At 43.7% G+C, this 13,566-nt stretch overlaps 1 protein-coding gene across 1 annotated transcript in view; it reads right to left on the bottom strand.

Moving 5' to 3' along the window:
* The window catches only part of LOC106597013 (deleted in malignant brain tumors 1 protein), a 33,301-nt gene extending 20,272 nt beyond the window's left edge, over window positions 1-13,029 (bottom strand). Inside the window, exons 1-2 of the mRNA XM_045713108.1 lie at window positions 12,737-13,029; window positions 11,182-11,211 (exon numbers count right to left, since the gene is read on the bottom strand). Coding sequence (XP_045569064.1) covers window positions 11,182-11,211; window positions 12,737-12,881 — 175 coding nt within the window. The 5' untranslated portion in view covers window positions 12,882-13,029. The remainder of the gene's footprint in view (window positions 1-11,181; window positions 11,212-12,736) is intronic.
* Between the last annotated feature and the right edge of the window lie 537 nt (window positions 13,030-13,566).

The following is a 13,566-nucleotide window of genomic DNA, read 5'->3' as shown; positions in this document are numbered from 1 at the left end:
CCCTACCCTCCTCTCCCCTACCCTTCTCTCTCTCCTACCCTCCTCTCTCCCATACTCTCCTTTCTCCTTCACAAATCTCTCTCCCATTACCCTCCTTTCTCTCCTACCATTTCCTACCCTTATCTCACCCCTACCCTCCTCTCTCCTCTACCCTTCTCTCTCCTGTGGCATCATTAAAACTGAAGACATGTTTTTATCAAATAACTCTCTGTAATTATTATTTCGCGATTAAACTGATTAATCTGTTAGCTGTAATTAACTAGGAGGTCGGGGCACTAAGGAAAATATTCAGATTACAAAGTTATAATTTTCCTAATATAACTTTCAGATATCATAATATCTGATCTCTGAGTCATCTGATTAATGATGTGTTATTTACCTCGCCAGTCTCGTTCCAAACGTCGTAAATTGTTGGTTATCTGCACGAACCCAGTCTTCACTATGAGTCATCCATACATCAATTGTCTTAAAATCATTTATTTACTAAACTAAATGATTAACAGAAATGCATAATCAAACAGATATGGCTACAAAGAAATGATAAAGGAATGCGCCCCTAGTGGGCTAAACCGGCATGGCGGCTTGTTAGACAAAAGGGGGGGGTAGGGGCAGCGGAGAAGACACTACAGAGTTGATAAATATTAACAATTGAAATGCTAATCCTTTGCACATGAACACTCACTCATTCGGGAACAATTGCAATCAATATATATATATATATTTACGCTCAGTGTGTTTTCGGGATCTTTGTTGAAAAGTTCTGTTCTGTTGGAGAGTTTTGTCCTCGCATTCTCTCTCTCTCTCTTGGTTAGAATGAATATTTCATAGTGACATTCATTAATGTCGTTATAGAATGGATGTTTCGTCGGTCTTCGCGTTCAATGATACCGAATTCCTAGCTGCAGACTAGTAATTAACCTGTTAGGGATAGGGCGCAGTATTTACACGGCCGGATAAAAAACGTACCCGATTTAATCTGGTTATTACTACTGCCCAGAAACTAGAATATGCATATAATTATTGGCTTTGGATAGAAAACACCCTAAAGTTTCTAAAACTGTTTGAATGGTGTCTGTGAGTATAACATAACTCATATGGCAGGCAAAAACCTGAGAAGATTCTGTACAGGAAGTGGCCTGTCTGACCATTCCTTGAGCTTCTTGACTCTGTTTATTGAAGACTGAGGATCTTTGCTGTAACGTGACACTTCCTACGGCTCCCATAGGCTCTCAGAAGGCAGGAAAAAGCTGAATGATGTAATTCCAGCTACTGGCTGAAAAACATTAGCGCTTTTGGCAAGTGCTCTATCAGAGGACAATGGGCTTAGGCGCGTGCATGAGATGACCCCATGTTTTTATTTTCTTTTGTCTCTGAACCTAAACACGCTTTCCCGGTCGGAATATTATCGCTTTTTTTACGGAAAAATGGCATAAAAATTGATTTTAAACAGCGGTTGACATGCTTCGAAGTACGGTAATGGAATATTTAGAATTTTTTTGTCACGAAATGCGTCGTGCTCGTCACCCTTCTTTACCATTCGGATAGTGTCTTGAACGCAACGAACAAAACAGAGGATATTTGAACATAACTATGGATTATTTTGAACCAAACCAACATTTGTTATTGAAGTAGAAGTCCTGGGAGTGCATTCTGACGAAGACAGCAAAGGTAATAACATTTTTCTTATAGTAAATCTGATTTTGGTGAGGGCTAAACTTGGTCGGTGTCTAAATAGCTAGCCCTGTGATGCCGGGCTATCTACTGAGAATATTGCAAAATGTGCTTTCACCGAAAAGCTATTTTAAAATCGGACATAGTGAGTGCATAGAGGAGTTCTGTATCTATAATTCTTAAAATAATTGTTATGTTTTTTCTGAACGTTTATCGTGAGTAATTTAGTAAATTCACCGGAAGCGGGGGGTATGCTAGTTCTGAACGTCACATGCTAATGTAAAAAGCTGGTTTTGATATAAATATGAACTTGATTGAACAAAACATGCATGTATTGTATAACATAATGTCCTAGTGTTGTCATCTGATGAAGATCATCAAAGGTTAGTGCTGCATTTAGCTATGGTTTGGGTTTATGTGACATTATATGCTAGCTTGAAAAATGGGTGTCTGATTATTTCTGGCTGGGTACTCTGCTGACATAATCTAATGTTTTGCTTTCGTTGTAAAGCCTTTTTGAAATCGGACAGTGTGGTTAGATTAACGAGAGTCTTGTCTTTAAAATGGTGTAAAATAGTCATATGTTTGAGAAATTGAAGTAATAGCATTTCTAAGGTATTTGAATATGCGCCACGGGATTACACTGGCTGTTGCGTAGGTGGGACGATTTCGTCCCACATACCCTAGAGAGGTTAGTATCAAAGGCTTGTTCTTATTCTGTATCGATAGTCTAATAGTTTAACCACGTGGTATGGTTAAAGTTCAGTAGAGGGATGTATGGTCAAACCTATTGGCCAACTCGTAATGGAGTGAAGGCCTGGTCTGGTGAAAGAAACCCTGGGTGGGGGTTTATATACTGAACGTAGAAATGGCTGTCACATGACACCAGGTCCTGTCTGTGTCCCTGGGGGCGTGCCGATGACTTAGTTAAGACTCCAAAGGGAATTGGAGTTTCCTTCATTAACCTGTTGGGTCTAGGGGGCAGCATTTGCACGTCTGGATAAAAAAAATGTACCCGATTTAATCTGGTTACTAATCCTACCCAGTAACTAGAATATGCATATACTTATTATATATGGATAGAAAACACTCTAAAGTTTCTAAAACTGTTTGAATGGTGTCTGTGAGTATAACAGAACTCATTTGGCAGGCAAAACCCTGAGACATTTTCTGACAGGAAGTGGATACCTGATGTGTTGTATTGACTTTAAACCTATCCCATTGAAAAACACAGGGGCTTAGGAATATTTTGGCACTTCCTATTGCTTCCACTAGATGTCACCAGCCTTTACAAAGTGTTTTGAGTCTTCTGGAGGGAGATCTGACCGAACAAGAGCCATGGAACGATGATGTCCCATTAGACACCTGACGCGCGAGTTCATGTTGGGTACCCTCGTTCCAATACGTTATAAAAGAGTATGCATTCGTCCACCTTGAATATTATTCATGTTCTGGTTAAAAAGGCCCTAATGATTTATGCTATACAACGTTTGACATGTTTGAACGAACGGAAATATATTTTTTCCCCTCGTTCATGACGAGAAGTCCGGCTGGCTTACATCATGTGCTAACGAGACGGAGATTTTTGGACATAAATGATGAGCTTTTTTGAACAAAACTACATTCGTTATGGACCTGTGATACCTGTAAGTGACATCTGATGAAGAGAATCAAAGGTAATGGATTATTTACATAGTATTTTCGATTTTAGATCTCCCCAACATGACGTCTAGTCTGTATCGCAACGCGTATTTTTCTGGGCGCAGTGCTCAGATTATTGCAAAGTGTGATTTCCCAGTAAGGTTATTTTTAAATCTGGCAAGTTGATTGAGTTCAAGAGATGTAAATCTATAATTCTTTAAATGACAATATAATATTTTACCAATGTTTTCTAATTTTAGTTATTTAATTTGTGACGCTGACTTGACTGCCGGTTATTGGAGGAAACGATTTCCTCAACATCAATGCCATAGTAAAACGCTGTTTTTGGATATAAATATGAACTTGATAGAACTAAAAATGCATGCATTGTCTAACATAATGTCCTAGGAGTGTCATCTGATGGAGATTGTAAAAGGTTAGTGCATCATTTTAGCTGGTTTTATGGTTTTGGTGACCCTGTCTTTGACTTGACAAAACATTACACACAACTCTTGTAAATGTACTGTCCTAACATACTCTAAATTTATGCTTTCGCCGTAAAACCTTTTTGAAATCGTAAAACGTGGTTAGATTAAGGAGATGTTTATCTTTCAAATGGTGTAACATAGTTGTATTTTTGAAAAATTTGAATTTTGACATTTATTTGGATTCAAATTTGCCGCTCTTGAAATGCACCTGCTGTTGATGGAGTGCACCACGGGTGGCACGCTAGCGTCCCACCTAGCCCCAAGAGGTTAACAGTCCAAAATCACATTGCACAATATCACAAACAGTTCTATCCTTATTCATTCATTCTATACAACCATTTAGATGTAAGTCTCATAGCAGAGGCTAGTATATAAACATTATTATGGTAATATGGCCGTATTGTCTCTCATGAGTTTCACAAAATTGTACCAAACGGACCAGTTCGTAGCTGGATTCTTCACTGATCTTTTATACCTTCTCCAGAACATAAATGTTGTTCGGTTCTCCAATTCTGTGAGGTGGAAGAATTCCTTTGTCTCTCTATGAAAACACTCTGTCTCTTTATACTGTGGCCATGAGGCAGGACATTTTCTTAGGAATTTACGACCCCTTCTGACCACAGCAGCCTGGGTGTAGGAGACAGAGGGAGATGGGTGCAGAAGTAGGGGGATGGTGCAGAGGGAGGGGGTCAACTGTGCTCGCTGTACCCAAAGAGGGCAACGTCATGACAATCCCCTACCCACCTCTCTCCTCTACCCTTCTCTCTTCCCTACCCTCCTCTCTCCTCTACCTCTCTCTCTCCCCTCTTCTCCTCTCTCCCCTCCCCTCCTCTACCCTTCTCTCTCTCCTACTCTCCTCTCTCCTCTACCATCCTTTCTCCTTCACAAATCTCTCTCTCCCCTCCCCTCTCTCCCCACTTCTCTCTCCCCTACCTTCCCCTTCTCTCTACCTTAGCCTCTACCACCGCCCTTCCTCTCTCCTCTACCTTTCTCTCTCCCTACCCTCCTCTACCCTCCCATCTCTCCCCTACCCTCCTTTCTCTCCTACTATTTTCTACCCTTATCTCTCACCTACCCTACCCTCCTCTCTCCTCGACCCTTCTCCCTTCCCTACCCTCCTCTTTCACCTACCCTTCTCTCTCTCTTACCCTCCTCTCTCCCATACTCTCCTTTCTCCTCCAAAAATCTCTCTCTCCTACCCTCCTCTTCTCTACCCTTCTCTCTCAACTAACCTTCTCTCTCCTCTACCATCCTTTCTCCTTCACAAATCTCTCTCTCCCCTCCCCTCCCCTCCTCTCCCCCATCTTCCCCTAATCTCTCTCCCCCCTTCTCTCTCCCCTACCTTCCCCTTCTCTCTACCTTAGCCTCTATCCCTGCTCTTCCTCTCTCCTCTACCATTCTCTCTCCCCTACCCTACCCTCCTCTTCCTCTACCCTTCTCTCTCTGCTACCCTCCTCTTTCCCATACTCTCCTTTCACCTTTACAAATCTCTCTCCCCTACCCTTCTTTCTCTCCTACCATTTCCTACCCTTATCTCTACCCTACCCTCCTCTCTCCTCAACCTTTCTCCCTCCCTACCCTCCTCTCTCCTCTACCTCTCTCCATACTCTCCTTTCCCCATCACAAATCTCTCACCCCTACCCTCCTCTCTCCTACCATTACCTACCCTTATCTCCCCCCTTCTCTCCTCTCTCCTCTACCCTCCTCTCCCCTACCCTACTCTCTCCAATACACTTATCTCGCTCCTCTACCCTCCTCTCTTTCCTACCCTCCTCTCTCATCTACCCTTCTCTCTTCTCTACCCTCCTCTCTCCCCTCCTCTCTCCCCTACCCTCCTCTCACTTCCACACATCTCTCTCTCTCTCCCCTCCCCTCCTCTCCCCTCCTATCCCTTACAGGTTAAACTACAGTATATATGAAGGGATTATTGCCTCCCCTTCTTTCTCCCCTAACCTTCTCTCTCTTTCTCTCTCCTCCACAATTCTCTCTCTCCCCTCCCCTTCTCTTCCCGCCGCTTCTCTCTTTCCTCCACAAATCTCTCTCCCCTACCCTCCTCTGTCCCCTCCCGTCCTCTACTCTCCCCACCCCTCCTCTCGCCTCCCTCTCACTCTCCTCATCTCTCTCTCTTTCTTTCTCTCATGCACACGCTGTCTCTCTCATTCTCTCTCTCTTCCTGTGTTGGACCTGTTGATCTTGACTCAGCTCATAGACCTCTAGCATCTACACCCCTCCCTTCTCCTACTCTAATCATAACACCAATACAATATATAATATATAATATATACTCTTATTCTTTTACATAGGGACAGATACATTCAATCATTGACACACTGAATATACAGCAGTCAGATGCATGACACCATCACAACTTAACTGACATTAGTGCCTGTCCCCAGATGGACAGTTAGTGTATATCAACATAACAGCATCCTACCTGTGCTCCAGAACTGGATCATCAATATCACTGCATGTATCATATCTGTCTCTAACTGGGGCTCCAATGATCTATACAAGCCTACTGTCATGAAGAGTGTGAAATACTGCTGGGCTATATGACTTCTATGTCATTAGTTCATTAGGTCTTTGATGTGACATAAACTTCATAGCAGTGCTTTAACCCAGCTAACTACAGCAAACTCATCTGTTTTGAAAAACTCCACAGGAATCTGCTGGCAGAGCATCAAAGTTCACATAGTGTATGCAATAATATCACCTCTAACTTTCTACTGCTTGAGTTCACCTCTTATAGAATATCGGCTTATAAGGGGCAGTATTTTCACAGCCGGATGAAAAACGTACCCAAACTGCCTACTAATCGGGCCCAGAAACTACAATATGCATATTAATTTGCATATTATTAGTGGATTCGGATAGAAAACACTCTGAAGTTTCTAAAACTGTTTGAATGATGTCTGTGAGTATAACAGAACTCATATGGCAGGCAAAAACCTGAGAAAAATCCAACCAGGAAGTGGGAAATCTGAGAATTGTAGTTCTTCTTTTGAATCCCTATCGAAACTACAGTGTCTGTGGTGTCACGTTAAACTTCCTAAGGCTTCCATTGGCTGTCAACAGCCTTTAGAAAGTTTTTTCAACATTCTCCTGTTACTGGGCAGAGAATAGTAGCTCAGTCAATGAGTGGACTGCCTGAGGACAAAGGGCTTGGTTATGCGTGAACCCGCGAGCACGCCGTTCCTGCTTTTTCTCCTTGAATGAATACGCTATTGTCCGGTTGGAATTTATCACATTTTTACGTAAAAAAAACCCTAAAGATTGATTGTAAACAATGTTTGACATATTTCTATGAACGGTAATGGAAGATTTTGACTTTTCGTGTCTCGAATTACGCTCGCGCATTATGCCTTTGGATAGTGATCTGAACGCACAAACAAAACGGAGGTAGGAGTAGGAGTCCTTGGAGTGCATTCCGCCGAAGATCAGCAAAGGTAAGGAATGATTTATAACACTAATTCAGAGTTTTGTTGATGCCAGAACTTGGTGGGTAGCTGTTTAGCTTGCATTGATGGTTGAGCTATGTACTCAGAATATTGAACAATGTGCTTTCTCCGTAAAGCTATTTTAAAATCTGACACAGCGGTTACATCAAGGAGTAGTGTATCTATAATTCTTTAATTGTTATATATTTTGTCAACGTTTATGAGGAGTATTTTTGTAAATTGATGTGCTCATTCACCGGCGGTTTTGGTGGGAATACATTTTCTGAACATCACGCGCCAATGTAAAATGCTGTTTTTGGATATAAATATGAACTTGATCGAACAAAACATACATGTATTGTGTAACATGATGTCCTAGGAGTGTCATCTGATGAAGATCATCAAAGGTTAGTGCTTCATTTTAGCTGTATTTTGGGTTTCTGTGACACATCCCCTTGTTTGGAAAATGGCTGTGTGGTTATTATTTGTCTATGTACTGTCCTAACATAATCTAATGTTTTGTTTTCGCTGTAAAGCCTTTTTGAAATCGAACAATGTGCTTACATTAAGGAGAAGTGTATCTTTAAAATGGTGTAAAATAGTTGTATGTTTGAGAAATTGAAATGATGATATTTTTGATGTTTTGTATTTCGCGCCCTGCTGTTCCATTGGATGTTGGCTAGGCGTTCCACTAGCGGAACGTCTGTTTAATGTTCCAGCGCCCAAAATGAGTACTGATGAGGTCTCATGTTAGAGCAGGAGAAGGGGGGATGTGGTGTAGAAGCTAGAGGTCTGTTACCCAAGTCAACTCAACAGGCCTGATGCAAAATTCCAGGGTCAGGCTGGGCTGGGCCAAGAGAGGACAATGGTTATGATGACATCACTGGTGAGTGAGAAGTCAGTGATCAAATTATATTCTCTCCTCCATCTTGTCCGTCCCCTTCCCTCCACTCTCTCTGGTTCTGACCATTACTCTCCTCTCCCCTCCCTCCCTCCCTCCCTCCTCCCTCCCTCCCTCCCTCCCTCCCTCCCTCCCTCCCTCCCTCCACTCTTCTAATGCATATTATATAAAGGGGAGGGATAATGAGATCAGGAGACGGGGAAGAAGAGGAGAGGGGGAGAAGAGGAGAGTGTGGAGAAGGACATCCACAAAGGGGACATATTTGCGTATGTCATGGTCTTGTGAAGGCTGAATTCTGGTAAAGAGGATGCTCTTTTATCTCAGCATGTCTACAGATTCTCCTTGTCCCTGTATTTTTTGGCTTGGAAATGTTGATACGGGAGACTGTTATCAGAAGAAACTGTGTAACCAAGCATTTATAGAGGCTAAGAAATGCATTATAATTAATTGGAAGGTTGGTTACCCTCCAACAATGTCACAATGGATGGCAGAAATGTCAAGTTTTCTATCGCTAGATTTTATTTACTGGTCAACTTTCATGAGGTCAGGATGCCTTTTATGGAATACTGTACGACAAAAGGAGTCTGTATAAAAAACATGTCACTTCATGTTTCAATAGCTGTTGGTTTACTCAGTCCTGTCCTGGTGGTCTGCTGTCCTGTGGGTTGTCACTCTGGCCTTGACCTAACACACCTGAAATCAATAATGAATGTTTCACTAAGATCCTAAATCTGAGTGGGATGTGTTGGGTTGGGGTGGTGGAGGACGGGCCGACCCAGCTACATGTTACAGTATACACAAAAGTATGTAGACACCCCTTCAAATGAATGGATTTGGCTATTTCAGGCACACCCGTTCCTGACCTGTGAATAAAATTGAGCACACAGCCATGCAATCTCCATAAACAAACATTGGCAGTAGAATGGCCTTAATGGATCATAGGATGCTACCTTTCCAACAAGTCAGTTCGTCAAATTTCTACCCTGCTTTAGCTGCCCCGGTCAACTGTAAGTTCTGTTATTGTGAAGTGGATAGGTCTAGGAGCAGCAGTGGCTTAGCCAGGAAGTGGTAGCTCACACAAGCTCACAGAACGGGACCACGAGTGCTGAAGTTCGTCACGCGTCAAAATCATCTGTCCTCAGTTGCAACACTCACTACCGAGTTCCAAACTTCCTCTGGAAGAAACTTCAGCACAAGAACTGTTCGTCTGGATCTTCATGAAATGGGTTTCTATGGCCGAGCAGCAGCACACAAGCCTAAGATCACCATGCGCAATGCCAAGTGTCGGCTGGAGTGGAAACGCGTTCTCTGGAGTGATGAACCACGTTTCACCATCTGGCAGTCCGAACCACAAACCTGAGTTTGGCAGATGCCAGGAGAACGCTACCTGCCCCAAAGCATAGTGCCAACTGTAAAGTTTGGTGGAGGAGGAATAATGGTCTGGGGTTGTTTTTATGGATCGGTCTAGGCCCCTTAGTTTCAGTGAAGGGAAATCTAATCGCTACAGCATACTATGACATTCTAGACTATTCTGTGCTTCCAACATTGTGGCAACAGTTTGGGGAAGGCCCTTTCCTGTTTCAGCATGACAATGCCCCTGTACACAAAGCGAGGTCCATACAGAAATAGTTTGTTGAGATCGATGTGGAAGAACTTTACTGGCCTGCACAGAGCCCTGACCTAAACCCCATTGAATACCTTCAGGGATGAATTGAAACGCTGACTGCGAGCCAGGCCTAATTGCCCAACCTCACTAATGCTGTTGTGGCTGAATGGAAGCAAGTCCCTGCAGCAATGTTCCAACATCTAGTGGAAAGCCTTCCCAGAAGACTGGAGGATGTTATAGCAGCAAAGGGGGACCAACTCCATATTAAGGCCCATGATTTTGGAATGACATGTTAGATAAGCAGGTGTCCACATACTTTTGGTCATGTGGTGTACATTCGCCTTCCATGCAAATGTGTAACTCTCTTTGCAGATGAGATTAAATCTAATTGAATACATTTGCTTTTGTCAGTTTTTTAAATCATTCATTTCAGAGGTCAGGGTCAAGCTGAGCCGGACCAAGAGTGGAAAAGTTTACTGGTTATGATGACATCACTGGTGAGAAGTCAGTAATGAAAAGATATTCAGTTGACTGCATGTTAGTCTGTCAGCCCTATCTCTGTTGACATCTTCCTCTCTCTCCACGCCTTCTCGCTCTCCCTATATCTGTTGACATCTCCCTTTCTCTCCTCGCCTTCTCGCTCTCTCTCCTCCCGTCCTCTGTCCCCTCGTCTCTCTCTCCTTCCTCTCTCTCTGCTCCTCTCTCTCTTCATGACAGATAGCATCAGACCTGTTGACTTGGGTAACAGACCTCTAGCATCTACACTCCCCCTTCTCCTACTCTAACATAAGACCAATATAATATATAATATGTCAAGTATTAGTAGTTCCATAAAACATTACTTGTAATTGGGCTTTAGAATGGGTTGTATGGACACATGAATTTCTCCATGTGTCACGTCCTGACCAGCAAAGGGAGTAATTGTATTATAATTTGGTCAGGACGTGGCAGATGGGTATTTGTTTTGTATGGTTTAGGTTGAGTGTGAATTTTGTAGGGGTGTTTGATTTATTATTTCCGGGTTTTGGTTTATGTTCCATGTTTTGTATGTCTAGGTTCATTCTAGTTCTTTGTATTTCTATGTCTAAGTAACTGGGTGTTGGACTCTCAATTGGAGGCAGGTGTTTTCTGTTGCCTCTGATTGAGAGTCCTATATATAGGTTTGTGTTTTGGTTGTAGTTTGTGGGTAGTTGTTTTTGCATTGCGTTGTATATATCCTGCTAAACTGTTCCTGGCGGTCATTGTTTCTTGTTTTTTTTCGTGGTGTTCACATTTAAATAAAATATGATGAGCATGCAACCCGCTGCGTATTGGTCCACTTTTTCCGACAGCGATTTCTCCATATCTTCAGACGAAGAGGAGCGTGACACCATGTGGTATAATAAAGTTGACTAATATTAAACTGCTATAATCACTGTAGATTTCTACTTTACCTACCTGGTGGACTGACGCTTTGAGCCTGGAGATCTGAGGAGAAACAGAGAGACAGAGGAGAAAGAGAGAGAAAGAGACAGAGAGAAAGGGAGGAGTCAGAGGAAGAGGGAAGCAGAGGTCAAGTGAACATCAACATGACCTTTCATGATGTGATGGGGAAGACAGGCTTATCGTTGGTATGGTGCATCAACACCCATGTGTAAACACATTCCCCCTCTCTCCTCCACCCTCCTTTCTCCCCTCCCCTCCTCTCTCCCCTACCTTCCTCTCACTTCCACACATCTCTCTCTCCCTCCCCTCCTCTCCCCTCCACAAATCTCTCTCTCCCCTCCCATCCTCTCTCCTCTACCCTTCTCTCTCCCACCCTCCACTCTCCCATTCCCTCCTTTCTCCCCTCCCCTTCTCTCTACCCTACCCGCTTCTCTCCTCGACCCTTCTCTCTCCCCTACCCTCCACTATCCCCTCCCCTCCTCTCTTCTCTAACCACGTCTCTCCCTGACCCTCCTCTTTCATCTCCTCTCCCATTCCTTCTCCCTCCATACCCTCCTCTCTCCCCTCATCTGTCCCCTATCATTCTCTCTTCGCTACCTTCCCCTTCTCTCTACCTTAGCCTCTATCCCCTCCCCTCCTCTCTCCCCTCCTCCTCTCCTCTCTCCTCCACATATCTCTCTGACCCCTACCCTCATTTCTCATCTACCTTCCTATTTCCACTACCCTACTCTCTTCCCTACCCTCCTCTCTCCCCTACCCTCCTCTCGCCTTTACCCTTCTCTCTCCTATACCCTTCTCTCACCCCTACCCTCCTCTTTCCGCTCCGCTCCCCTTCTCTCTCCTCTACTCTTCTCTCTCCTCTCCCCTCCTCTCTCTCCTACCCTCCTTTCTCCTCTCCTCTCTCTCCTACCCTCCTTTCTCCTCTCCTCTCTCTCCTACCCTCCTTTCTCCCCTCCCCTGCTCTCTCCTCAAACATTTTCTCTCCCCTCCCCTTCTCTCTCACCTATCTTGCTCTATGCCCTACCCTCCTATCTCCCCTCCCCTCCCATTCTCTCTCCCCTCCCTTTCTCTCTCCTCTTCCCTTTCTCTCTCCCCTACCCTCCTCTCTCCCTACCCTCCTCCTCAAATATCTCTCCCCACCCCTCCTCTCACTTCCATCTCTCTCTCTCTCAACATATAGTGTTGGACCTGTTGATCTTGACTCAGCTGATAGACCTCTATCATCTACACCCATCCCTTCTCCTACTCTAACATAACACCTATATAATATATACTCTCATTCATTTACATAGAGACAGATACAATCAATCATTGACACACTGAATATACAACAGTCAGATGCATGACACATTCACAACTTAACTGACATTAGTGCCTGTCCCCAGATGGACAGTTAGGCTACAGTAAAGTACATTTACAGGTGATCACATCATTGTCCTGCTTTGAGACAGATGTTTACTGTCTGCTTCCAGTTGCATGTTCTTTTACTAGCCCTGTAAATTATAATATATCTTACAATATCAAAACATATCTCAGTAACTGTTACAAGTGTATATCAGTATCTTACCTGTGCTCCAGAAAAGGATAATCAATATCCCTGCAGATATCATGTCTGTCTCTAACTGGGGCTCCACTGACATATACAAGTCCCTGTCATAAAGTTTGGACTGAAGAGTGGAACATACTGCTAGGCTATATGACTTCTCTCTCATTAGTTCAGTAGGTCTTTGATGTGAGATAAACTTCTTAGCAACTTATCTTGGATCAGTGGTTGAACACACTACAGCAAACTGATCTGTTAAAAAAACTCCACAGGAAACTGCTGACAGAGCAGCAACATTTCACATAGTGTTCTATAATATCACCTCTAACTTTCTACTGCTTGAGTTCACTTCTTATAGAATATTGGCTTAATGTTCCAGCACCTAAATATAAACAGTACCAGCACCCAAAATGAGTACTGATGAGGTCTCATGTTAGAGCAGGAGAAGGGGGGATGTGGTGTAGAAGCTAGAGGTCTGTTACCCAAGTCAACTCAACAGGTCTGATGCTATATGTCAGGGTCAGGCTGGACTGGGCCAAGAGAGGAAAAGGTTACTGGTCATGATGACATCACTGGTGAGATGTCAGTGAAAAAAAAGATGAAGAGAAAAGGGGAGAAGGGGAGAAAAGAGGAGAGGGGGAGAAGAGGGGAGGGGAGGAGAAGGGAGGGGAGGAGAAGGGAGGGGAGGAGAGGGGGAGAAGGGGAGAGGAGATGAGAGGGGAGGAGAGGAGAGGGGGAGAAGAGGAGAGGAGAGAGGAGCAGGGGGAGGAGAGGGGAGGAGAGGAAAGAGGAGAAGGGGGAGAAGAGGGGAGGAGAGGAAAGAGGAGAGGGGGAGGAGAAAGAGGAGAGGGGGA

Source organism: Salmo salar, unplaced genomic scaffold (assembly GCF_905237065.1).
Source record: "Salmo salar unplaced genomic scaffold, Ssal_v3.1, whole genome shotgun sequence".
NCBI classification, from domain to species: domain Eukaryota; kingdom Metazoa; phylum Chordata; class Actinopteri; order Salmoniformes; family Salmonidae; genus Salmo; species Salmo salar.
This window is presented reverse-complemented; position numbering and strand designations above follow the sequence as displayed.